This window comes from Astatotilapia calliptera, chromosome 11, assembly GCF_964374335.1.
Source record: "Astatotilapia calliptera chromosome 11, fAstCal68.1, whole genome shotgun sequence".
In the NCBI taxonomy this organism is placed as follows: domain Eukaryota; kingdom Metazoa; phylum Chordata; class Actinopteri; order Cichliformes; family Cichlidae; genus Astatotilapia; species Astatotilapia calliptera.
The window spans coordinates 18,578,230-18,601,977 of NC_137432.1; the positions used below are offsets into that span (position 1 = coordinate 18,578,230).

Sequence of the window (23,748 nt, forward strand, 5' to 3'; positions counted from 1 at the left end):
AATCACTCGATTAAAAGCTACAAATCAGTCAGCATGAGCTTATCTTTATCTTTCAACACTGCTGCGATACTTCTCATCAAAGGTATAGCAAAATAATTTTATTTTAATAACTACTGTGTTTCTCAGTATCATCCTTTAACCCTCTCAGGCTCAAATTAAACTTTTTGTTGCTAATGCACAACCAAGTCCTGCAGTGGTACTTCTGAGTAAAAAAAAACCTCATAAAATATGTATGTGGGGTAATCAGGTTGTTAGTTTTTAACTGTTGCAAATCAGCAACACCTGCCTTGAGAGGGTTAAATATTCTGTAGAGGGAAATAAGTTGTTTTCTGCATTTATGTTTTGATAATGAAATGAGATGTAGGTCGACATTATCAGTGGGAAAGCATTAAAGCCAAAAATGTTTTATTGATGCAAATAATGTTGACAGAAATATTCACAATAGTAATACAATACTTATAGACATTTAAAGACAAGTAGATTTGGCCATTTGGGATTAAAAAAAATTAAAAAATACATTTTTTTCTTATAGTGGAATCAAGATTATATAATGTTGACGACATGCTTACCAAACTCATAACATTTTTACCGATTGGGTGATTATTCATTTGATAGATCGAGGACTGGCAACAAGGCTGACAACTGTTCCTTCTAGTTTAGTTGTTGAGGTAAACCTCCAAAAGGCTGATTTTATCTCTGAAATGTAAAAAAATGTAGATTTGTAGTCTTTTTGGTTACAAACAGAATTAATTAATATTTGAAGAATTATAGCAATACTTATGAAGGCCACAGACATTGACCTCTCACTCCCTATCAGCTTTCCAGTGGTTCTATAGTCACTATGTATCCATTAGATCTGTTGGTCATTATGCTCAAATAAATAAATACTAGAATAGATTTCTGTCAAATGAGAATTTGATTACAGGGTTACACATTTTACTTTCATATGTACCTAAAGGTGCCATTTGTTTTCAATATTGTGAGCCAGTTTTGTCATTTACAATCATAATTGTTATCAGTTAGTTCAGTGGTTCAAAACTTTTATTTCAAACTCCACCATACTGGGCAGAATCAGTTTTGTAGATTCATCTAATTTAAATTCTGTTGTATTTATGTATTGACAAATCATAACAAGGGTCACCTCTAGGTGCTTATTTACAGGGTAAAATTTGATAGGTTAATTAACAGGACAATGTATTGTCTAGCAAGAAGCACAGTCTTTATTACTATGTCAGTGATCAGTAAAACCATAAGTTAAGGCCTATTCTTGAACTGGTAATGCACTTCTAATCTGGTTTCTTTTATGTCTCATGCAGAGAAGAAGAAATTTACTGGAGTGTGAACAAAAGATGCTTCCTTCCTACAGATGATACATTGGTATTGCTTGTGTTGCATGAATTCAACCACAAACAAATTACCAATTCTGAAACTAGTTTCTCTTCTCGAAAAATTTGCAGATCTTTTTATACCCTGAGTCTGAGAAAGTGTGACAGCAAAACTAATAAAACATCACACCTACCATAGATCGATACATTTAACTCAGATTGTGAACACCTTAGAAGTAACACGCATCTCATTTCAGGTGTTGCTACAAATACTAAATAGTTGCCACTGAAACAATTTTAACCATCCTCAATGCTTTAACACATAAATGAATTGCAAGCTTATTGTACAGTATCACTAAAACAAAGTCTAAGAGGCTGTAGCTGAGAAACACTCTGCTGTCACAACAAAAAAGTGAAGATAAAGAGGAAATCCTCCTGTACACCTGACAGATTAACTCTTTTGATTAAGAGAACTTTTGATTAAAAGTTGTTTAAAAGTGATTTGTTATACAGTTATTTCTACTCAGAAAGTTTATTCATGTCTTTAACGGCCTTATAACTCAGCATCAGAAAATGACTTATCTTTGCTGCGAGTGGTGACCATTGAGTTTGTATAGGTGTATGAGCGAGAAACCTCTTCCTGGAAGGCACTCTCCAGCACAATCAGGATGGATTTGCGGACTTTATCTTTAAAATCCTGGCCCATGAACACATACAGCAGTGGATTCAGGCAGCTGTTGAGAAAGGCCATACTGGTGGCTATTGGTAACCCAATTATGGTGATATCATCTAATATCTCACTTGAATATTCTGGCATGTAATTTGCCATCTCAATTAGACCCATGATGTGAAAGGGAGCCCAGCAAAGAAAGAAAGTGATGATAATGGCAGCGATGATCTTAAAGGGGCGACTTGACTGATTGGCCAGTGTGCGGTTTCTTCTGAGACGATGGATTATAACAGCATAACAGGAGACAATGACAGTAAAGGGCACAACAAATCCCAGTAGGAAGCGTGTGAAAATCATGGCCTGATGACGAAACAACTGAGTGTCATTGTATGTGTCTTCATCATCAGAAAGAGCAAAGTTGTTGAAGCAGTTGATGATATCCTTATTGTGGTACGATGGCCCGATGTCCCTGAAGATGAAGTATGGAGCACTGAGAATCAAAGCCACCACCCAAACACACAGACTCACATAGGATGCCTTGCGTACATTTCGGTGGTTCTGAGCCCAGACAGGCCACACCACAGACACACATCTGTCCACACTGATCACCACCAGAATGTAGACACTGGCAAACATGTTCAGAAAGCTGATAGTGGTGTTCAGCTTGCACATGAACTTGCCAAAAGGCCAGTGGAAATCCAAAGCTGTGTAAGTCACACTGAGGGGCAAAAACGCAGTGAAGAGGAAGTCAGCCACAGCAAGGTTGAGGAACCAAACTGTGTTAACAGTTTTCTTCATCTTGAACCCGGTCACCCAGATAACCACTCCATTCCCGAGCACACCGAGGACAAAAGCCAGGGAGTACACAACGATAGACATGGTGTTCAGAGAATGTCTCAAATCGGCGTGGTCGTTTCTGTAGTCATACTCTGTGCTTTCATCATATATAGAGCCATTACTTCCAAAGTCATCTGTTCCATTAAAGAGATTTGGAGGGGTGCCAGTCATTAACTCCATCATTGTCTTTGAACCTACAACACAAACAAACATGAATATTAACCTTTTTAGATTTTCCTGAGATTACTAATGACCAACAAAGCAAAACTCTTTAAATTGAAACATAGAAAGCAGTTCAGTCAAATAAAAAGAAAGAAAGGTTGCCTTTATTTCATTCCCCCCAAAATCATACCGAAACATGACATAACTCCAACATGCCCTAAACAGGGCAACTCCATTATCCACCCATTTAGTGCACCCTAAAAGTAATTAGAGCAAATATTAAAAGCATTTTAATAAAGTTTACTTCTGCGTGCTTTTTAAAGTTTAATTTAAAAAAGCTCAAACCTCCTCAAGTTTTGTGCAGCGTGCATGTGCAAATTTCCCACTGTGTTAAAAATCACATGAACGTAAGTTGGGGTTTTTTTGGGTGTTTTTTTTTTAAAAAAAGGAGAGAAAAATACGGAAGAGGATTTAAGGTTTAACCACAGATAACTACATGCAAGAAACAGTTCCCACGTATGAAAATATGGCTATACGTAATAATACTTACATTTAATACATATAATACGTTGCTAATTGCATAATGTTTATATAGTTCACGGCTCCACAAAACAATTAAAAAGCCCAGTTCCCGACGTTTTTCCAAAAAAAAAAAAAAAAAAAAGCCCAACCATTCTAATGTGAGATGCTTCGCAGAAACAGTGTATATTTCTTACATTTAATTTTCTTTTCCTACTTTTTCCCCCTTATTTTTCTTCGTCTGAATAACAAAGCAGAAAAAACTACAATCCTACCTCTCTCGGCGACCCACTCAGATCTCTTATGTCGAACACCCTCCCTTTACCTCCGACTGGGCTTTGAAAAAGCTGGAGCTCAGATCGCGGAGTCGTTAAATATGTGACGTCAAATCTGGGACGGGGGGGTGCTGAGGTCCCGCCCTCCAACTACCATAACTCTCACCGACAATGAACTTAAATTAACTTCTCGAACTTTTGATTTCCATGCATCGCAACATATTCTAATGCACAGTGCTAAACCAGCAGTTTGTCAGTGATGACTTATTAAATCTGTCCACGCAGAGTGGAGATTTAAGTGTGAGTTTAAATGTGTTGCCTGCACACATTAAATCCAACCCGACAGTGAAAATGATGCTCTAATCCGCAAGAACTGCGCTAGTGCTTCACTAAAACTCCTGCAAGATTTTCTTCAAATGTCTGCCACAATTGTCTTCATTTTTCTTCGGGAAACTCCAAAAGTGAAAACCCTGAGTAACCAAACAACTAAATGTATAAATTGTGGGTTGTTGAAATGACTACCTGAGAAGGAGTGGAGCCTGGACTTCTCATACGCCCACCTGGGCTCCTGCTGCATAATGTGTTTTTCTCTGCGTAGGTTGAGCTCATGTTTGCTTGTGGTTAAGTGTAATTGCTCTGTGTTGTTGACTGATTTGACATCTTTGCATGTTGGTATATGCATCTCCAGCCTTCCAGCATCTGTCAGTATCTGTTGCGCTTCTGTAGATAACAACCCGCAAAAAACAAACAAACAAACAAAAAATGATACTGGAAGCATTTTGGATATTTCAGTTATAAACTTGTTAGAATCAAATAAGCAAACTTTTACTTGTTAAGTAGACTTCAGTTTGTTGACCTGTAAATTTTGGATGGACTTTCAAGTTAAACACACTGGGATATGATGCAACACTTTTGGTCACACATCACTGAAATCCATGTATTTCTGAGGCATTTTACATTTAGTGTATATGCCAAAAAAAAAAAGAGAATGGGACCAGCAATCAACTCTAGACCTGATCACATGCCTTAAAAAAAGAGGAATTCACACAACTACCCTGGAGCAAACCTAAACTGTAATCCAGAGCAATTTCATTCATGACATCTATCTGGCACGTTCCTCTTCTTTGCACTTTATGTGTTTTCTGTTGTACTTTATGTGACTCTTGAGCTTCGAGAACTGAGAACTCATCAACAGTCATTCTTTAAATCAGTTTACCTTATTTTCTATGCTTACATCAACCACATCTGGACCATCAAACTGAATTATGACAATATCCAATTAATCAAGTTTCAGGAAGAAGAGGGCTGAATAGTAGATATATATAATAAGTTCAAGATGGTGGATCTAGGGAACTTTTAGCCACAAACATCTCACATCCCCCGAGTAAAGCCCTACCTTTCACTTGGGGTGGGGGATGTTCATCTGAGCTTAAATTCATACTCATATTTCCTCCCACATGGGCTCCCGCTACTCTTGGTTTTGTTGTTCTGCTATCCACACATTTCTACATCTGTGTTTTATGTTTAGGAGCTCATCGTGTGAGCATCAATACTTTGTCTCTTCACCTTTCACATGGCCTAACTCTAAAGTTGCAGCTATACTGTTTTCTAAATTGGCTGCTAGCAGATTTTAATCCTCTGAATCAACCTGAAATACCCTCCCAAAATATCAGTCTCTAAAACAAATATTTGTAGCACCAAAAGAAACTCTGATGATACTAATAATTCAGGAAAACATCAAGCTAGACAATGGCGGTTATAATAAGTGAACTTGTTCTCACAGTAAAGCACAACGAGTTTTAACTCCTTCACCGATCAGATTCACACAGTTCAAGCTTCTGCTAGAACCTGCCCAACCCAGAAACTGGGTCCCCCTCTAATGTACACACATCACACAGGAACTGGGTCCTGCCAGAAGTCCAGATGTGAGGGGGAGGAAGAAATGACAGAAAGTTGTGGGAGGGACAGAGGGAGGAAGAAACACTACATGTGTGCGTGTATGTGAAGATGTATGTGCTCTCAGTCGCTGCGTGTGTTCAGAACAACACCCTGATTTGAGTGTGTGGGAGGACCCATGAGTCTATTTTCTTTTCTTTTTGTCTTTTTAGTAAAAAAAAAAATCCCCAGTGAGCGATACCTGATGCTCGGACCAAACTCATTCCATTAGCTACAGGAAACTGCTCGCATCTTTTCATCTCCCTTAAACACAACATTAAGCTGTTCAGCTCCAAAACTAAAGTACATGCCTGTTTTAGCTGAAGTCTAGACAGCGTTTAATTTTATCACGGTTCTCTTGAGCAATACATCCACTATTTTTCTGCAAAAATGTGTGTGTGTGTGTGTTTTCCCCATTTTTCTGCTGTGCTGTTTTGTTACAGAACTTTAAGGCAAAGCATTTTGCTAGAGTCTGTAGAGGATATTAATAGCTATCTCAGGGCTATAGTTTGAGGGAAGCTTTCAGAGCCCAAGGCTTGATTTACCAACCAAACCTGCAATTATGTGTATGCCACACAAATACCAATTTGGGTGTGTAGAACAACCAGTGGAGGTTTAAGGAGAATACAGATTTAGCAGAGTGTGATGCCCACTGTTGAAGTTTGGGGAGGGGGGTTATTATTTAATACAGCAGCTGTGAGCAACTGTTCTGGAAGGCACACCAAACATATATGTACATTTATACATGTATCTTTCCCTGTCTGTGCATGTGTGCGCCTTTGTGTGTGGGATAGTGAAGTACTAATGACATACTGCAGCTTCCAGCGTCACTGTAATACACCCAGTATTTTGCTTTTGAGTGCAAAACAGTGTGACCTTGCAACTTTTCTAAACTCTAAAGAGGTATGTGTAAATTCCCGAGTTGTTTCACGGGGGAACATAAGTGTTGAAACTTCTACACCTCCATTACACTGCCATAAAGTCACAAACAGTGGGAATCTGCTGTGTCTTGCAACCTCAAAGGTTTGTTGATCTTATTGCGGTGCTGACTGGAAATCAAACCCTCATCTCACTTGTGCGGAGAGGTCAGGAATTTTGTTTTTTGAGTCAAAACCCGTGCCAACTGTTTTTGCTCATAAGGGTAGGAAATGTTATTTTTTTTTCCACAAATAAACCACACACAGGGAAAAAAGCTGCACCTCAGTAACCAAAACCACTTCCTTACATTCGTCCCCACTTTAAACCGCAGTCCCCCTCAGCAGACCTAGTGAATATGAATACTCAACCTCAGCTCTGTCTGACAGAAAACAAGCATGGCACTGCATAAGTCATACAGATCTGACACAGTGCTCTCTGTCTTGTCCGTCTGAGAGTGTTTTGAGGTAAAGTGGAACGGGATTAGGGGAACCGGAAGTGGTTATGCAGGCAGTGCCAGATGGTGAAATAAATGGAAGTTTTTATGCTTTCCATATAATCTAAGCAAGCGTTAGGGTAGCAAATGTGGAAAAACAGATGCTGCGGTGTTGGAAATAACTGGAGGTCAATGACAGTCTTAGGCTGCAGAGAAAGCAGCAGTGAACTTTTTTTTCCTTTCTTAATTACTTAATTCATCCAGCTGATCACATCCTGAATGATGTCTTGCAGATGTGCAACTAAACAGGCATCTGGCTATCATATGTGAGGCTGTCACAGATTTGAAACTTTCCAACAGTTAAATCAGCGACTTTGGGACTTAGTCTAATAAATACCACTGTGGGTTGCTGTGATGTCTTGCAGTGTTGTAACTTCTTTTGATATTGCGATGAAATTTGTCAGCAGGTCTTGTAAAATCTAGACCGAGAAGAGGTAAAGTGCTGCTCATATCGGGGAACAGATAAGCAGCCTGATGTGTTTTTGACTTTGGTGAGTAAGTCCAGTAAGTCTACCAGCAGAACCAAGCAGCTGTTTCCAGTCAGAAAAAGAAGAAACGAAGATACAGGTTGGACGAGGAGTGAAGCAGACTATGCGAGTGTCTCATAGCAATGACAGGGTGAAGAACCTGCCTGTGCTGGATGGGAATGCGTTATATTTTAACCTTAAGTGTATAATCACAGGGTTTGGGTAAATGGGCCCTAACATTTCAATGTTTTCCTGTCTGGTGCTGATAAACACCTACGCTCACACATGAGTAACAGAGCTTTGTGCTTTTCAGTATATCTCTATTGTGAAATTATGACTCAGCAGTGTTGGCTTAATATTTTTGTTTAATATTTTAAACTGGACAGATTAAAATGATTCACTGATTTCCCAAGGTACCAGACAGACTGTGTATCAAGAGCTTAATACTCCAGCAGCACTTGTAATTGTGTCTCTTGATGGAAGTACGTGAAGTTGTGCCAGAAAATTCTACTCTGTACAGTTTCAAGACAGGATTACTTTACATTTTCTAGATTTACTTCTTTAATTTGCTGTGTTAGTAGATATTACTAAAAAGAAGAGATGAAAGGAATACTTTAAAGGTCAAAAGGTGACATTTCAGTCCTTCTTCTACTTGTTCTTCTTCCTTTTTTCCTTTAGAGGCCAACTGCCCACATTACACCCGATCGCTAGAATCTTTCTCTGTCCACCAACCTTCTGCACGTCCTCCTTCACTACCAACATTGGGGTATTGAAGTAGTGAGGTGGGGTTTTATCATCATTCAATAAAAGTTGTGTATTACACATTCCTTATAGGCCTACTTCTCTTAAAAGTAATGGTGTTTGTTGCTTAATTGCTCCCCAGAGAAAGTTACTTGGTACACTACCTATTAGATTACTTTTACCTTCTGTATTCTGTAACATGACCTGAAATGCATTCTAACATAATAACCAGTCCCACAAACAAAACACAATCCGTTTTCTAATGAGGACACACCTTTGATCTTTATTGGGGGTCTATGTGTGACCACAAAACTTACAAAAAAACCCAACCAAAGTTGAAAAGCAGCTCAAAGGGACTTCAAAGCGATTGTCACTGTGATGCTAGTGTGGAAACGTCTGCGTACACTCAGTTTCTTCAGTTGTGACACCAGCACCACACACCATGGTTCCTTTGCTAACTTTGTGTTAGCGTGCTGTCTGTCCAGATGTTTGCAAAGATCTGAAACTCTGCTAGCAGGATAATGCAGTTCTTTCTGTCCTATATGCAGCTATTATCCTTAGATGCAATAATAATATCACTACCATCTTGTAAACCTTCCCTTTCTCTCTTGCTGCTGTCATTCAGTCACAAATCCCCCCTGACACTCATCTCCAGGCAACAAATTTCTTATTCTACCTTAAATGAAAAAGGCTAACATTTATAGGTTAAATATTGCCACCTTAGTTCTCTTTAAATGCATTTTTTGCTGTCTTTGTGCTGAAAAATGGTACGTGAGCATCTGTAACCACATGAGCTTCACCCACATGCACAGTCATAACTTCCATTGACGTCACTCTGTGGGTCACTTGAAGGCAGTGCATGTCATGTAAAGTATTCAATTTATGATAAACCTGCAATAAAAAGTATAATGTCACATGACTGTTCTGTGAAGAAAATGTATTTAGGCAAAAGTGAGCTTTAAACATGCTCACGTAATGCAGCACAAAGGAAATAAACAAGAATGCACACTGTAAAGTGTAGCACTCACAATGTTTCCTAATCCAAGCTATGTTCTAACTTGTATTGAACTGCTGTTTTGTTTCTCCTATATAGTGTACTTCAAGCACAGTATCACTGGGGAAATGTAACACCTGTTTAGTGTCTGAGGCGTGCCTCTGGTGGCCCTGAGAAAAGACAGATAAGAGGGACTGAAATACCTGAAACCAGGAGAATTAGGGTACATTGATCTGCCAGTGAGAAAAACAGAAGGCATGAAGCTTTTCCTTCTCCTGATTCTCTCTGGAGGGGCAGGTATAAAATCTAATTTATAGATTCAAATGACGAACACTCAAGTGTTAAGGATAGGATGCCGAATCACTGATAAAATAATTTTCTGATTTTGCCACTTATTTAATTGTATTTTTTTTACTCTACAGTTGCGCTGGAAGGAGATAACAAGATTGTTGGAGGATATGAGTGCCCCAAGAACTCTGTGCCCTACCAAGTGTCACTCTTCACTGGGTACAACTTCTGTGGGGGGGTTCTTATCTCTGATGAGTGGGTGCTCTCTGCTGCACACTGCAAACCAAAGTAAGGCACACAATCCCCATCAAGCCTGAATCCAAGCAGCTTTAAACTTTAAAATGAAGTCGGGTGTAAGAAACTCTCAAAGTGGGCTTTGTTCTTTCAGCTCAAATCTAGAAATTCGTCTGGGGGAGCACAACATCTGGGAACCTGATGGGACTGAACAGCACATCATGTCTGCTGAGTTTATTCGCCACCCTGACTACGATTCCCGTACACAGGACAGCGACATCATGCTGATCAAACTGAGTCGACCTGCCACTCTGAGCAGCTACGTGCGTCCTGCTGTGCTTCCTTCAAGGTGTGCCAGTGAGGGGACAGTGTGCCAGGTCTCAGGATGGGGGAATCTTCGTCCCAGCGATGAGGGCTGTAAGTTAAACTGTGCTATACGGCCTATCTGTGTTGCTTGAACAGGCAGTCAACTCAGGTATTTTTAAAGATATTGATCTGTTTGTGTCTTTGCAGCAAGATACCCAGATAAGCTGCAGTGCCTGGAGGTCCCTCTCCTGAGTGATGACACCTGCTTTAACGCATATCCTTTCCAAATTACTGAAAACATGATCTGTGCTGGATATCTGGAGGGAGGGAAGGACTCCTGCCAGGTAAGATCAAAACAGGAAATGTTTATGCGCCGTGATAAAAAGGTTGAACCACTGAAAAATCATTTATTTTAACTCCAGGGTGACTCAGGGGGCCCATTGATGTGCGACGGAGAGCTCCAGGGAGTTGTGTCATGGGGGCACGGCTGTGCACAGAGGAACAAGCCTGGGGTGTACACAAAAGTTTGCAATTATGTTTCCTGGATTAAGAACACAATGGCATCTGAATGAACAGAAAAGATTCATGCCAGCTGGTTAATTTCAGTAAAGTCATCTACATGATGTGTGGTGTGTACATATATGTCTGTTTGTGCGTCATTTGAAGTTTCTAAAAAGAGAACACGTGTCTGCCTTGTGCTTAATATTTTCCCAGACATACGAGTTCTCTTTTAGACCTTACCTAGCAGTAAAGTGACAGGCAATGTGCTAAAACAAGTGTGTCCAAAGTATTTGGCTTTGAAAAGCCCACTTGTGTGTAATTCGAACTTTAGTATGTAAGACCGTAAATCAAGATGTCACGCAGGAATTTTATGCAGTGTGTGACACATCTAGCAGCCTCACATGCCGTCACAGCATTTGCAGTTACAAGCCCTGATTCAAAATGGCTTTACAATGAATAGGCATCCAAGTTTCATGCTCAGGGATGTCTTAGTAGTTAAGAAGCAAACCGAGCACTTAAAGTCAGGCAACAATAAATCACAAAGAGCAAAATACGCCGCCACACTCCTCTCTGTGGGTTGAAACTGTAAAGCATGTTGCACACAGGGCGACTCTCCATAATCACTGATTATAGTAGAGTGCTGCTGCAAATGTGGTACAGTCAGTTTCATGATGTATCGGTTTAGCGTTAATGTTAAGCTATCAGCTAAAGAAGTAAGCATCTGTCACAGCAGCACAGCATCAGGTGCACACATGGGAATGCTCGATTAGAAAATCCTGAAATGATTTAAGTGGATTTCGGTTTCCTGGGTGTGGCGCAGAGCAGCTGAGTGAGTCACCAGGCACTTGCTTGACCACCACATAAAGACCGGGACCTAACAAGGTTTCTGAGGACTTTTATCCTCCTCGTAGCCTCCCTACAACGCCCCCCCCCCCCCCCCCCCCCCATAAAACAAATGCTATATGGCATGTGGGGGCTGACATGTTTTTTAGAAAGCATGATCCTGGTCGATATGTTTATTCTGGCAACACAGCTGTCTGTGTTTTGAATCCATCTGGAACCCCAGAAACCATGTTTATGAGCTACTTAGAGGTTATGGCAGGTTGGTAAAGGCATCTTCATCCTTCTGCAGTGCGCTTTAGAGGACACATTCTTGATGTGGCCACAAACTAATGCAGTTTAACCATCAGTAACTGTAAGGATTAGTCAGGCATATGATAGAAGAAACCACCAGTTTAGCCATGATCTTTTCAAATAAGCTCGGTTATGAAAAGGGATGGGAAGCAAAGGAAAAAAACTGAGGAGCTGAGTGGAATAAAAGTAACATGTGAAAAGCTTTCATGAACTCTAAATGTGTCCATCTTAATATATAATAACAAAAACATTTAATAGAGATGATAAATTGAACTGACAAAATCATAAAAACACAGCTTAATGCATACACTGATATCATAAATCAGTATCATATGAGACATTGGCACACAAGTATTGCCATATACAGCTGGACTTTAGGAGAAGTTTAAATCAGGAGCATTGTTTGAAGAAGTTTCTGTTTGAACCAATAAATCTGCAGCACATTGTTGGAAAGATTCAAAAACATAACCATTAAGTGAAGCTTGTTCACCAGCCCTAAGCACGCATGGGCTCCCTGCGTGACATCAACGTCCCTGTGGCTGCTATTTGGGCATGTTGATGGCTACGGCCAGCTCAGAGGGTGTGGACCATCATGAGTGGTCAACAGAGTTCCCTTAAAGACACTCTCCAGGGATGTGATCATGTTTAAATCAAGAGTTGTAGGCAGCTGTGGAATAAATCATCTGGGAGAGTTTTCTTCTTCAGAGAGGGCAGACTGTTTTCAGTTGTGACACAGAGGAGTGAGTGTCACATAGTGTGTGTGTATAGTGTGTGTGTGTGTGCATGTGTGTGCAAGTGTACACACACACACACACACACACACACACACACACACACACACACACACACACACACACACACACACACACAGAGGAGTGAGAGCTGGCAGCATTTACCAAAATTAGACATCCTCACCTTGGAGCCTCATTTTAAAGGCAGGTCAATATGACATGTTGCAAATATTCATCATTAGCAGTCTTGTTAAAGCAAACAGCAACTGTATTTTTATGATCCCATATGCTGTTTTCTTTACTTTGTTTGTTTTGTTTTAGTATTTTAGGTTCTTTTAATATGAAAACATAGCGCAATGTAACTGGTATCATATACATTGTTAATTTAAATCACAGCCTCAACCCTTTTTTTTTAACTTGACGTGTGGAGTTTCAGAAAAGAACCACAAGAGGGCAACATCTAACTGTGAACAAACCCTTAAATGAGCGAAAATGCTGCACACACGGTAACAACAGCTTCTGTAAAACATAAAAACATAAAAAGGATTTTCAGCTTACAGCTTCGAACAGCCTGATATGGTTTTTACACTGTTAGTGGATGGAAAGCTTCTATCTGCAAGCTGCAGATCATTGTAAGATGAATTGTCATTGTAACTGAAGTTAAGATCGGTCTCATTGATAGGCTTTGACTGATTACATTTATCAGTTGATTGTCACCAACAATAAAACGGCTAGAGATTTTTCATACATTAGATTTATGACATTTTGGATTACACTTATAACACATTAACAATTAAAAAAAGAGTTAAATATATATTTTTAAAAAACAACAACAATAAGTAAACAGATAAATAATGTTCGCACCAAACGTCGGTTCTTTGCTCCGCAGAGCATCTGTGAAATGCTCCTATAATGGGAAGCTTGGGAATTCCCTTCTTTACAGCAAACGGCAGCATGGTCGGAGGTCACTCTCTACACATCTCCATGGTAAAGAAAGAAAACATAACAGCTGTATGCAATCTGCACAGTGATGCCCTCACGTTAAATGGACCACCGCCTTGCTCCTGACGCACGACTGACTCAGCGAGGTTGCGTGAGCGTGAAAAAAAAAGGAGGCCCCCTCCTCTCCTACACTACACTTTAAAACTCATGCATTTCAAACCAAGTTCTGAGACAAAGAGAACTCCGGGTGGATATCACATAATTCTACATGAAGCCAGTGTTAACATCAGGTAGGGTTAAAAATATGTGGTTTCATTATTTTATTCATGCTCTTATTATTATTATTATTATTATTATTATTATTATTATTATTATTATTATTATTATTATTATTATTATTTGTTTTTGCTTGGAAACTAACATTCGACTTAAGTGGTATAATAATAGTATATAGTATTATCCTATATTGAAAGTTTTATATATAAAATAGAATTAGATACATTAAAATTAAACAAAAATTCTGATCAGTTACTTCAGCAAATTGTTATTTCTATATACATATATATGTTGTATCACTTTTTTCCGTATGCTTTCGCACAATAGGGCACAGTTCTTTTGATAACACCTTCTAGGATTATCAGCCGTGATAACTTGTTCACTGGTTAATACAGTGCAATTATAGATAAATTCTGTGGTGTATTTCACCCCTGACTGTAGATTGGTAATGAGTCCCACAAACGTTTTGCATAAAACAGTTGTTTTCACTGAATTCTTTTTCTCCCAGTCTGAGTGTCTGTGTATATTCCAATGGATAAATTTAAAGGTATGACAAAGAGATCTGCTCAGAAAAGTTTCAGTCTTTAACCGATTTTTGTCATGTGCTGCTAAACAGAAAACATCTTTCACTGCAATGTGTTGACATTTTGACTGACAAGCTTTCTTGACTGTATTTAAAACTTTACTGATATGTGTTGTCTGTGTCTCCTTAGGTGAAATAAATGGAGCTAAAACCTTTATTGAAGAAGCTGGGTTCAATAATCCGCGCCATCCTCACTTTTGTCTTTGCTTTGGCCGTCCTGGGTGTGATGGTGTGGGCCTACGTTCAGGGCTATCAGCTGGTGTCGTCCATGTATGGCATCATCTCATTTGGCATTTATGGACTCCTACTCTCACTCCATGTGTTGGTCCAGAGCTTTTTTGCCTTTGTTGAGCACCAGCGAATGAAATCTCGAACAAAACCATGCTCCTATACCAAAACAATCGGTTTTACTATATCGGCTTACCAAGAGGACCCTGTTTATCTCAGAGAGTGCTTGAACTCAATCAGGGCCCTCAAGTATCCCCCTGAGCTGCTGCGCATCATCATGGTGATAGATGGGAATTCAGATGATGACCAGTATATGATGGACATGTTCAAAGAGGTGTTTGCAGACCAGGATCTGGGCTACTATGTATGGAATAACAACTATCATACCTGGGATCCCACCCAGGTCCAACATGATGAAGAAAATGGCTCAGCAATGGGCATTGAAGGGGGTTCTGATTATGTGGTAGGAGAGGATCCACAGAGAAAAGAAGTAGAGCGCCTGATCCAGACCAAGAGATGTGTGTGCATCATGCAGAAGTGGGGAGGCAAGCGGGAGGTGATGTACACAGCATTTAAAGCCCTGGGGTCATCGGTTGATTACATGCAGGTATCTACTTTTACTTAAGTGTTTTCTTTCTTATTTTTTTATGAAAATAAAAATGAAATGTTTCCAATTTTCAATGACGTTATGTCTCATTTCTCAGGTGTGTGATTCAGATACGAAGCTGGACCCTTTGGCCACGGTGGAATTGTGCAAGGTATTGGAGAGTAATCCCAAGTATGGGGCTGTAGGAGGGGATGTGATGATCCTCAACCTTAAAGACTCTTACATCAGCTTCATGAGCAGTCTCAGGTACTGGATGGCTTTCAACATCGAAAGGTCCTGCCAGTCCTTCTTCAACTGTGTGTCCTGCATTAGTGGCCCTTTAGGTAAGGGAACTCTTTTCTAGCTAAATAGTATTATATTAAAGGCTTAAAAGCATTGATGTAACTCATTGTCACCAACATCTTTTGAATTTGTCATTTCTTGTACTTGTTCATGCAGGTCTGTATAGAAATGATATCCTTCAGCAGTTTCTGGAATCGTGGTACAATCAAATGTTTCTGGGAACTCATTGTACATTTGGTGATGACAGGCATCTCACCAACCGTATGCTGAGCATGGGCTATGCCACTAAGTATGTTTTCTAGATATTATTAGGCACAGAAATTACATAATAGGACCCAACAAAGCTCAGTAGCTACAATAATGATCCTACAACATCAAACAAGCAGGTTCTAAAGGTCTATTTTTTACCCCCTTTCTTCAGATACACTGCTCGCTCAAAATGCTACACAGAAACACCCGCTCAGTTCCTTCGCTGGCTCAACCAACAGACTCGCTGGACAAAATCTTACTTCCGGGAGTGGCTCTACAATGCAATGTGGTGGCACAAGCACCATCTCTGGATGACCTATGAGTCCATCGTATCAGGTATTTTCCCCTTCTTTGTCACGGCCACCATAATCCAGCTGTTTTGGACAGGCACTCTGTGGGACATCCTCTGGGTTCTGTGCTGCATCCAGCTTATCGGGCTGGTGAAAGCAGCCTACGCCTGCATCCTGCGGAGAAACATGGTGATGGTGTTTATGTCACTTTACTCAGCTCTCTACATGACCAGTTTGCTGCCTGCTAAGTACTTTGCCATTCTCACGATGAACAAAAGCAGCTGGGGAACATCGGGCAGGCGTAAGATGGTTGGTAACTACATTCCACTCCTTCCCCTGTCGGTGTGGGCTGCCATTTTATTAAGTGGACTTGGTTACACCATCTACAAAGAGAGCAAAGAGGACTGGTCAACTGAGGCTAAAAAAATGGAAACTAGATTTCTTATTTATGGCTGTGTAGCCTACGTATGCTACTGGGTTCTTATGATGTTCCTCTATTTTGTGTGGTTCCACAGAGCATGTAGAAAGCGTTCTGGAAGTTACAAAGTGAACGTATAAAGCTGGGCATACACTGTGTGTTATTCAGCTCCTGCTCAAACTGAATCGCAGGGGTTAGAAGTTTGTAGGTCACGATGCAGGGTCTCACACTATAAGGCCCGATGCTGTGATGCGACCTGAGTGCTCACACTGGTCGTGTTAGTCGTGTTAATCGCTTTTCGTTTACTACATGATGCACGGCACACGATTAAGAAGAAAATTGGGCTGATCCCCAAAATGGTCGCACGACTGAAAAGTCGTCTCAAAATGGGGCCAAAAATCACACAGTGAATGTTCAGCTTAAGTCTGAAGAGCAAAAGTAATTTATTCAAATTTAAACCTGACTATGTGTATTTATTTTGTGTCACATTACTGAAGGACAGGGATGTTCTACAATGCTGCTAAAGAAATAAACTGAAAACTCTTTTGAGAGTCAAAAAAAAAAAGAAGAAGAACAGTATTGTTTCTAAGATTGGGGAAACCTGCAGTCAGCTGAGACTGAAGAAGTCTCTTGGATGAGGGACGAAATGTTTCTCCCACTGAAGACGCTACGTCCAGATGAACCGAATCAACTTTTGCAGAAAAAGAATGAAAATAATAAAATATTAAAAATCTGTATATAGAGACAAACAATTTTTTATATGGAGATGGTGTTACGTATTCTTTTTTAAATTACACTGAGATGTTTTGTTGTCTGAGGTTCTCTTTGAGGTTAATGGAGGTGATGCGTTTGCATAATATTTATTTATCAGAATTGTGGTTTTTTTTTAATGTTTGTGTATGTCTATGCTGATAATTTAATTTAATTTTAATTTTACCAACACAACAAGTTCAAAGGTGTGTAAGGTTTCTACAGCATTGTTGGTGTCATTGCACTGGATCCTGGATGCAACTTTCTGCAGCACTGCAAGCTTACTTGAAAATAAATGTTATAATATACTGCAGTATGAAATTAAAACAAGCAGAAAACTGTTAAATTACTGCGACATGAATCAAGAAGGACTTAAATAATGTATCACATTGTTTGCTGTATCAAGAAAAGTGAAGTAGGGATGTATTTTGTACAGTGCACTTTATTCAATGCTTTGTTGGAGAGAAAATTTGAGAAAACATGTATTTTTTATGAATCACCTTAGCAATTGTTTGTAATGGTGGAATTTTTTAGGAAAATGTGAAAAAGAAATGACGAAATAAATTTGTTTTATCATGGACACTTTTGTCTCTGGTACAATTCATGTTACCAATGGAAAACTATGGAAATGCTGACTTGGTAAATGAAAGAAAAGTGGACACAAAGTTACATAACACAAGAACATTTCTAACATTCCCACATAATTCACAAAGCACAAAACCAAAGTCTTCAAATGTCTGTGCTGGAAATGCATGAATTCAGGGTGCGACTATAGGGGACGAAAATCAGTCATTCACACAGTGATAGATTATGGTGCAAAGCACATTTAGGAATATAAATCAAACACAGTTTTTCCACATATGGCTAGGTAGTATATATATTTTTTCACATATTAACAGATTATCGTGGTGACTATTCCCAGACTGGAAATTAGATTAGCAGTGTACACTACAAGTCTGGAAACACCCCTTATTTCTTTATATTTTGCTTCCAAGGAGACAGTCTTTTCTTGTGATTTTTAAAGTGGTCTTAAGCAGTAGGTCTCCAGGCTTTCTGAAGGTATTTCAGTGCTTTTCTTTGGACATTGGCTACTTTATTTTAAATTCGTTTGTGATCTAGTCCTATTCATTTTTTTTTTTTTTTTTTTTTTTGTGTCCCGTTTGGATCTTTAGCCATCAGAATTGTTGTCTTAAGGCCAAGAAAGATGCCAAGCGGATTTATTTTACCAAGTGGATCATCATGGCCTTGCCATATTGGTCCATTTGATTGACCTTTATTATAATTATGAATTTATTTTATTTTCAGTTGCTACAAACGGGACAGACATGACTGGGGGATAGGACAGGGAGAAAGAATGAAAGAAAGAGAGGGAGAGAAAGAAAACCAAAGGGGAGAAGAGACGATGAGAAGGGGGGGAAGAAAGAGAAAAAAAACAAACAAAAAACAAAAAAAACAAACAAACAAACAAAAAACAAACAAACACCTGGGTCACCTGTATGGAGAAAAAAAAACAGAAGAGAAAGCAAACAACAAAGAGCAACATAATAAAAAAAAAGAACGGCACCATCACAATAAACTAGCTAGCAGTAGATACTAAATAATAAACGATATTGTGAAGCACGCAAGATAGACAGCGCACAATGTGCTTTGAGGCAGCAGCCAAGAAAGCTGTAGTCCGCGTCTGTGAATACCTGTGTGTACACCCGTGTGCATACCTGTGTGGATCAGCATGCTTGCATTCCAAAGGTTTCTCCATGTAACGATCTGCTAGGGAGTGTGGGGGGGCCACAGCCCCGTCCTCCAGGGTATGAAGCAGGTATGGAGGAGATCAAAGCTCCAGACATCCAGAGGCTCCCAGAACACAAGAGACCAAGGAAGACCAACAGAGGGGCAGCCGCGCCACTGTCCCAGTAAGAGCTGAGGAGAGTCCCAGATGAGGGCTCACTCAGCAGCCGCGGAGCAGAAGCCAGGGGGAGTTGCAGTGACGCGCCCGTGAGCTCCGCCGGCAGCCAGCTGTGCCTGAGTGACCGAGCCCCAGGCCGAGAGGCCGGGGGCACCCCACCTCCGAAGTGGCCCGAGCGAGCCCCAGGCTCCAGGCCCCGATAAGCGGCCGCCAAGGAGTGAGCCGGTGTGTACCTGGACGCCCATCCCCAGACACAAAGAACCACCAACGCACCGATGCCTGAGGGAGTCTGCCACTGGCAGGGGAAGTGGTGGTGGGTGGAGATAGGCCTCCAAACTTTGGAGGGCCTGAGATGTCCCTAGAGAGGTGGCGTCTGATACCCAACCTGACATATAGACACAGACATACAGGCACACACAGACACAAACATCCATTCCCACCCTCATGCTCTCATATGCACTTACTCCACACTCAACCAACGTGGAGACAGACATAAAGAGACGTTGTACACACGATCACACTCCCCAAGCGTACTCTACAAACCGGGTCTAGGTACCCTTGCCCCTGGAGGGGGGAACTGCACCCAGACCCAGGTGGTGTTACCCTTTTCCCTGCGGTGGGGAGAGGCAGACCGCCCCGACTCCGCAGCAGCAGGAAGGCCCCACACTCCAGACCGCAGTCGGACGGCCAACTCCTCCTAGCCCCCCCGCTCCAGCAGGCCGCAAAGAACGGGGGTGAGAGAAGACTCCAAACCTCCCTCCACCCGCTCATTGTAGTGTTGATGCATGTGTGCTCTAAGGTGCAATTAAAACCCAGGAGGGCATGGAGCTACCTGCCAGAGAGCAGCAGGTAAGCGCATGGTCCCTCCTGCTAGCCCTTAATGTCTACGTGTATTCAAAATTGAGAGGTGGGCAACGACGCCAGGGGTGGGGTGTACACCCTGATGGTAATTTGGACTCCGTGTATCGTGCCCACCCCCAAGATCCTATATGCATGTGTAATGAGAGTGTGAGTAATGTGAATGTCTAAGTTGTGGGATAAAATTGAGGCAGAGGCAGCCAGAAGGGGACGGGGGGGGGGGGGGGGGGTAGCCTCCTCTGCACCCTGGTGACATACCCCTACTCCAAGGCCCTGCATGTGTGGGTGGTTGTGGTGGAGCGGGAAGAGGGAGGCAGCTGGAGATGGGGAGGGAAGGAAGGGAGGGGCAGGTGACCCCTCCCTGGGGCCAGCTCCCCCGGTGACCCCAGTAGGCACTCCCATACTCCGCGACCCGCCAGAGAAAGGGGGCCCAGGCCCATCCAGACTGGGGCCCAGCACAGCAGCGCCACCCGGCCCCACAGAGCCCGGGATAGTCCTCCCAACCCCACCACAGAGAAAACTGCACCCACCCCACCATCCACTCATCTTCCAGACTACATGAGACAATAGACGCCCAGGCTGAGATCTTCCTCCACCTCTCCTGTATCTCCCCCTCCTGCAGAGAGTTCCTGAGGAGAGGAAAGCTCCTGCAAGGTGTGACAATCTCCCCCACCAGTTGAAGAGCCCCCCAGGCGGCTCAACGCACCGGCGGCACCCTGCGCCAGGGATGGGCCCCCAAGCATCCACCCGCCCACAACCCCGGCAACACACAAACCAGGACCCAAGGCCCCGAGGCCCGGCCAGGGCCCAGCCCAGAGACGGAGCGCCCCCAGAACCTCACGCCCATCCCGGACCCACCCAGGGGCAGACAGGCTACCAGGTCAGTAACCCACGTCCGTCAGCACAGACCCTCCCCTAGCCCCGCTGCACGCAGCCACGAGGAAACAGTCACCCGAGAGCCAAAAGAGCCCCCAACCGGACATGACCGCTACCCCGGGTTGAGCCCCCCAAGGAAGCTGCCTCCGGGGAACCCCCCGACGCCCTACGCCTGTCCCTACCCCCACACCAATCACAACAGTGAAGGCGGGACCAAACTATGACCCAACTAAACTTGGGTTTGATCTAGTCCTATTCATGACCATTTTTGTTTGTTGGTGGTCTGTAGGATCACTCTGGAATCCATGAAAAGGAAGCGACTGACAAAGATAAAAACATGGAAGTTAAATAAGGAAGAATAAGGAAAAATGTTGCACAGGGTTCAGGAAGAAGTTGGGACAGGGTCTGTGTGGTAGGGAAAGTTACTATAAATAGCTGGAAAAGTACAGCTGTAGTGTTGTTGTACGAAGGTGTTTGGTGTAAACTCTGAACAGAGGAAAAAGGACAGGAAGTACAGGAAAGTATTCAAAGAAAAAGTGGGAGAGGCAAAGTACTGGAAGGCTAAGTGTATGGCAAAGAGAGAGGTAACAAAAAAAAAGAAAGGTTTATAGTGAGTTGTTTGTGAGACTGGAAACTGAGGAAGGAGAACAGGGCTTGTATCAGATGGCTAGGCAGAGAAATTGAGCTGGAGAGTGAAACAGGTGTGTCAGTAAGATGCAAGGATTAGATGTAGTGAACGTAGATGAGAAAATACTGTAAAAACAACTCAAAGTGCAGTTTAATTAATCTCTGCACCTATTTTTCAAATATTAAGAAATGAAGGGTGGCTCAAGACCTTTGCACAGCACCATAAACACTGACGTAAACACCAAATCAGAGGTGAAACTCATTAAAACGGATTAAACAAAAGGTGTGTAGCTGTGATAAAGTATGAATGACATCCATCCATCCATCCATCGTCATCCGCTTTGTCCGGGGTCGGGTCACGGGGGCAGCAGCCTAAGCAAAGAGGCCCAGACCTCCCTCTCCCCAGCCACCTCCTCCAGCTTGTCCGGGGGAATACCAAGGCGTTCCCAGGCCAGCGTGTCCTGGGTCTGCCCCGGGGCCTCCTCCCGGTGGGACATGCCTGGAACACCTCACCCAGGAGGCGCCCAGGGGGCATCCTTGTCAGATGCCCGAACCACCTCAGCTGGCTCCTTTCGATGTGGAGCAGCAGCTGCTCTACTCTGAGCCCCTCCCGGATGGCTGAACTTCTCACCCTATCTCTAAGGGAGAGGCCAGCCACCCTTCGGAGGAAGCTCATTTCTGCCGCTTGTATCCGCGATCTCGTTCTTTCGGTCACTACCCACAGCTCGTGGCCATAGGTGAGGGTAGGGACGTAGATCGACCGGTAAATTGAGAGCTTCGCTTTTACACTCAGCTCCCTCTTCACCACGACGGACCGGTGCAACGTCCGCATTACTGCAGCTGCAGCCCCAATCCGTCTGTCGATCTCCGGCTCCCTTCTCCCATCACTCGCGAACAAGACCCCGAGATACTTGAACTTGAATGACATTACAGGCTTTATTACTGGAAAACATCCTCAAAGGAAGGGAAGCTATATTTGCATGACATTGTAAATTTTAGTGGTAAAGTTAGATAGAAATGCTTTATTGCTAAACATATATCCCATATGAAAATAACAAAATGTTTATTCATGGGGCTTAAAATGTTAAAATAAGTCAATATTCTTTTCAAATAGTATTACAAAACCATTTTTTGTTTTTGTTTTTTAAGACATTGTGCTTAGTAGCAGTTTGTAAGAGCGTGACCTGCTCCTCACCCATTAGCTTGCACAGGCTCCAGCCCTGCTAATTTTTGAAGGACAGATAGATGGATACCTTTATGGCTTTATATCTGTTTATTTACAATGCAGAAACATTGCTCAATAGTATCCAGTCTACTCTTGATTCCAGCATTTCAAGAATTATATAGCTTGAGAAATTCATTCTCAAGTTATATAATTCAGTCAAACTGACATATTGACAGATGACTTGTTTTACATAACATTCAGGGTGGGATACAGTATCTGTTTATTCTTTTTAAAGAACATGAGGATTGTGACCTGTCACTCAGTTCTGAAGTGGGGAATTATCCTATTGATGATCAACACTTGGGATGAACTAAACAGGTGATTCTTTGTGTTTAGTAGAAGAGAAACATCATAAAGGTAGGTGTTTCTCCTTGTACAAATATGAAAACACTATTGACAAATGAACACACAAATAGCATTAGTAATATCAGGTGCACCTTTATCACTCTGTGCATTCTGACGGTGGGTGTGGATAAGTGGGATTCTCTTTACACAACCGCTCATGTACACAGTGACATATGCAAAACCTGTGTTTATTCTGGATATTTAATGCAAGAGGTTGTATTTGACCAAGAACCAGTTGATTTTTTATATTATTACTAACTACATGAACAAATTTATCAATTTTTCAAATATTATTTTCTCTGGCAATATTATCTCCACAAACAACATTTTTGGACATTGAATCTTTGTAAAAAGATGATGTCCTATGTTGCAAACTCTAGGACCACACAGATATTGTCCTTTAAAAAGTTTTTATTTCAGGGTAATTTTATCATTTTATCATGAGACCTTCTGGAAATATCCTGACCCATGTCTGGTTAACTACAACACCACTAATGGGATCACAATAATAATGAGTGGACTCATATGATTTAGTCCTAAATAGTATCATTAATTCTCAGAGAAGAGCTGCTTTTGTGAAAGAAACAATTTGTAAGATTTTTTAGCAGAAAACATTCAAAAGTGAACTCAGTGGGAAGATATAGTAATAGTGACAGTCTCTGTGCTGCTTTGTATATTTATTAAACAAAACAGATAAACAAAAAAATTAAAGTTAGTATGTTAACTGTCCATATGTTATTTACCACTTAGTCCCTATAG

The 23,748-nt window shown here is 41.6% G+C and overlaps 3 protein-coding genes across 5 annotated transcripts; 2 read left to right on the forward strand and 1 right to left on the reverse strand.

Annotated features, from left to right (window-relative positions):
• Positions 1-371: 371 nt before the first annotated feature.
• fpr1 (formyl peptide receptor 1) lies at positions 372-5,061 on the reverse strand. The gene is made up of 2 exons (XM_026185342.2): positions 3,789-5,061; positions 372-3,026 (listed from the first exon to the last, which is right to left on the reverse strand). The coding sequence occupies exon 2, from the start codon at positions 3,013-3,015 to the stop codon at positions 1,879-1,881; it is 1,137 nt and encodes a 378-aa protein (XP_026041127.1). The 5' UTR covers positions 3,016-3,026; positions 3,789-5,061; the 3' UTR covers positions 372-1,878.
• A 4,463-nt stretch (positions 5,062-9,524) lies between these two features.
• On the forward strand, positions 9,525-10,787 carry LOC113032423 (trypsin-3-like). 2 transcript variants are annotated; one of them, XM_026185344.2, is made up of 5 exons: positions 9,525-9,633; positions 9,759-9,912; positions 10,013-10,275; positions 10,372-10,508; positions 10,587-10,787. In XM_026185344.2, the coding sequence occupies exons 1-5, from the start codon at positions 9,594-9,596 to the stop codon at positions 10,734-10,736; spliced, it is 744 nt and encodes a 247-aa protein (XP_026041129.1). In that variant the 5' UTR covers positions 9,525-9,593; the 3' UTR covers positions 10,737-10,787. The 2 variants fall into 2 exon arrangements, with proteins under 2 accessions (XP_026041129.1, XP_026041128.1); XM_026185343.2 differs by having other exon boundaries at positions 9,539-9,633; positions 9,995-10,275.
• A 2,915-nt stretch (positions 10,788-13,702) lies between these two features.
• Positions 13,703-17,735, forward strand: has1 (hyaluronan synthase 1). 2 transcript variants are annotated; one of them, XM_080307889.1, is made up of 6 exons: positions 13,703-13,762; positions 14,462-15,166; positions 15,264-15,489; positions 15,605-15,737; positions 15,870-16,033; positions 16,903-17,735. In XM_080307889.1, exons 2-6 carry the CDS (start codon positions 14,471-14,473, stop codon positions 16,935-16,937), a joined length of 1,254 nt encoding a protein of 417 aa, XP_080164015.1. In that variant the 5' UTR covers positions 13,703-13,762; positions 14,462-14,470; the 3' UTR covers positions 16,938-17,735. The 2 variants fall into 2 exon arrangements, with proteins under 2 accessions (XP_080164015.1, XP_026041100.1); XM_026185315.2 differs by having other exon boundaries at positions 15,870-17,735.
• The last annotated feature ends 6,013 nt before the right edge of the window (positions 17,736-23,748 follow it).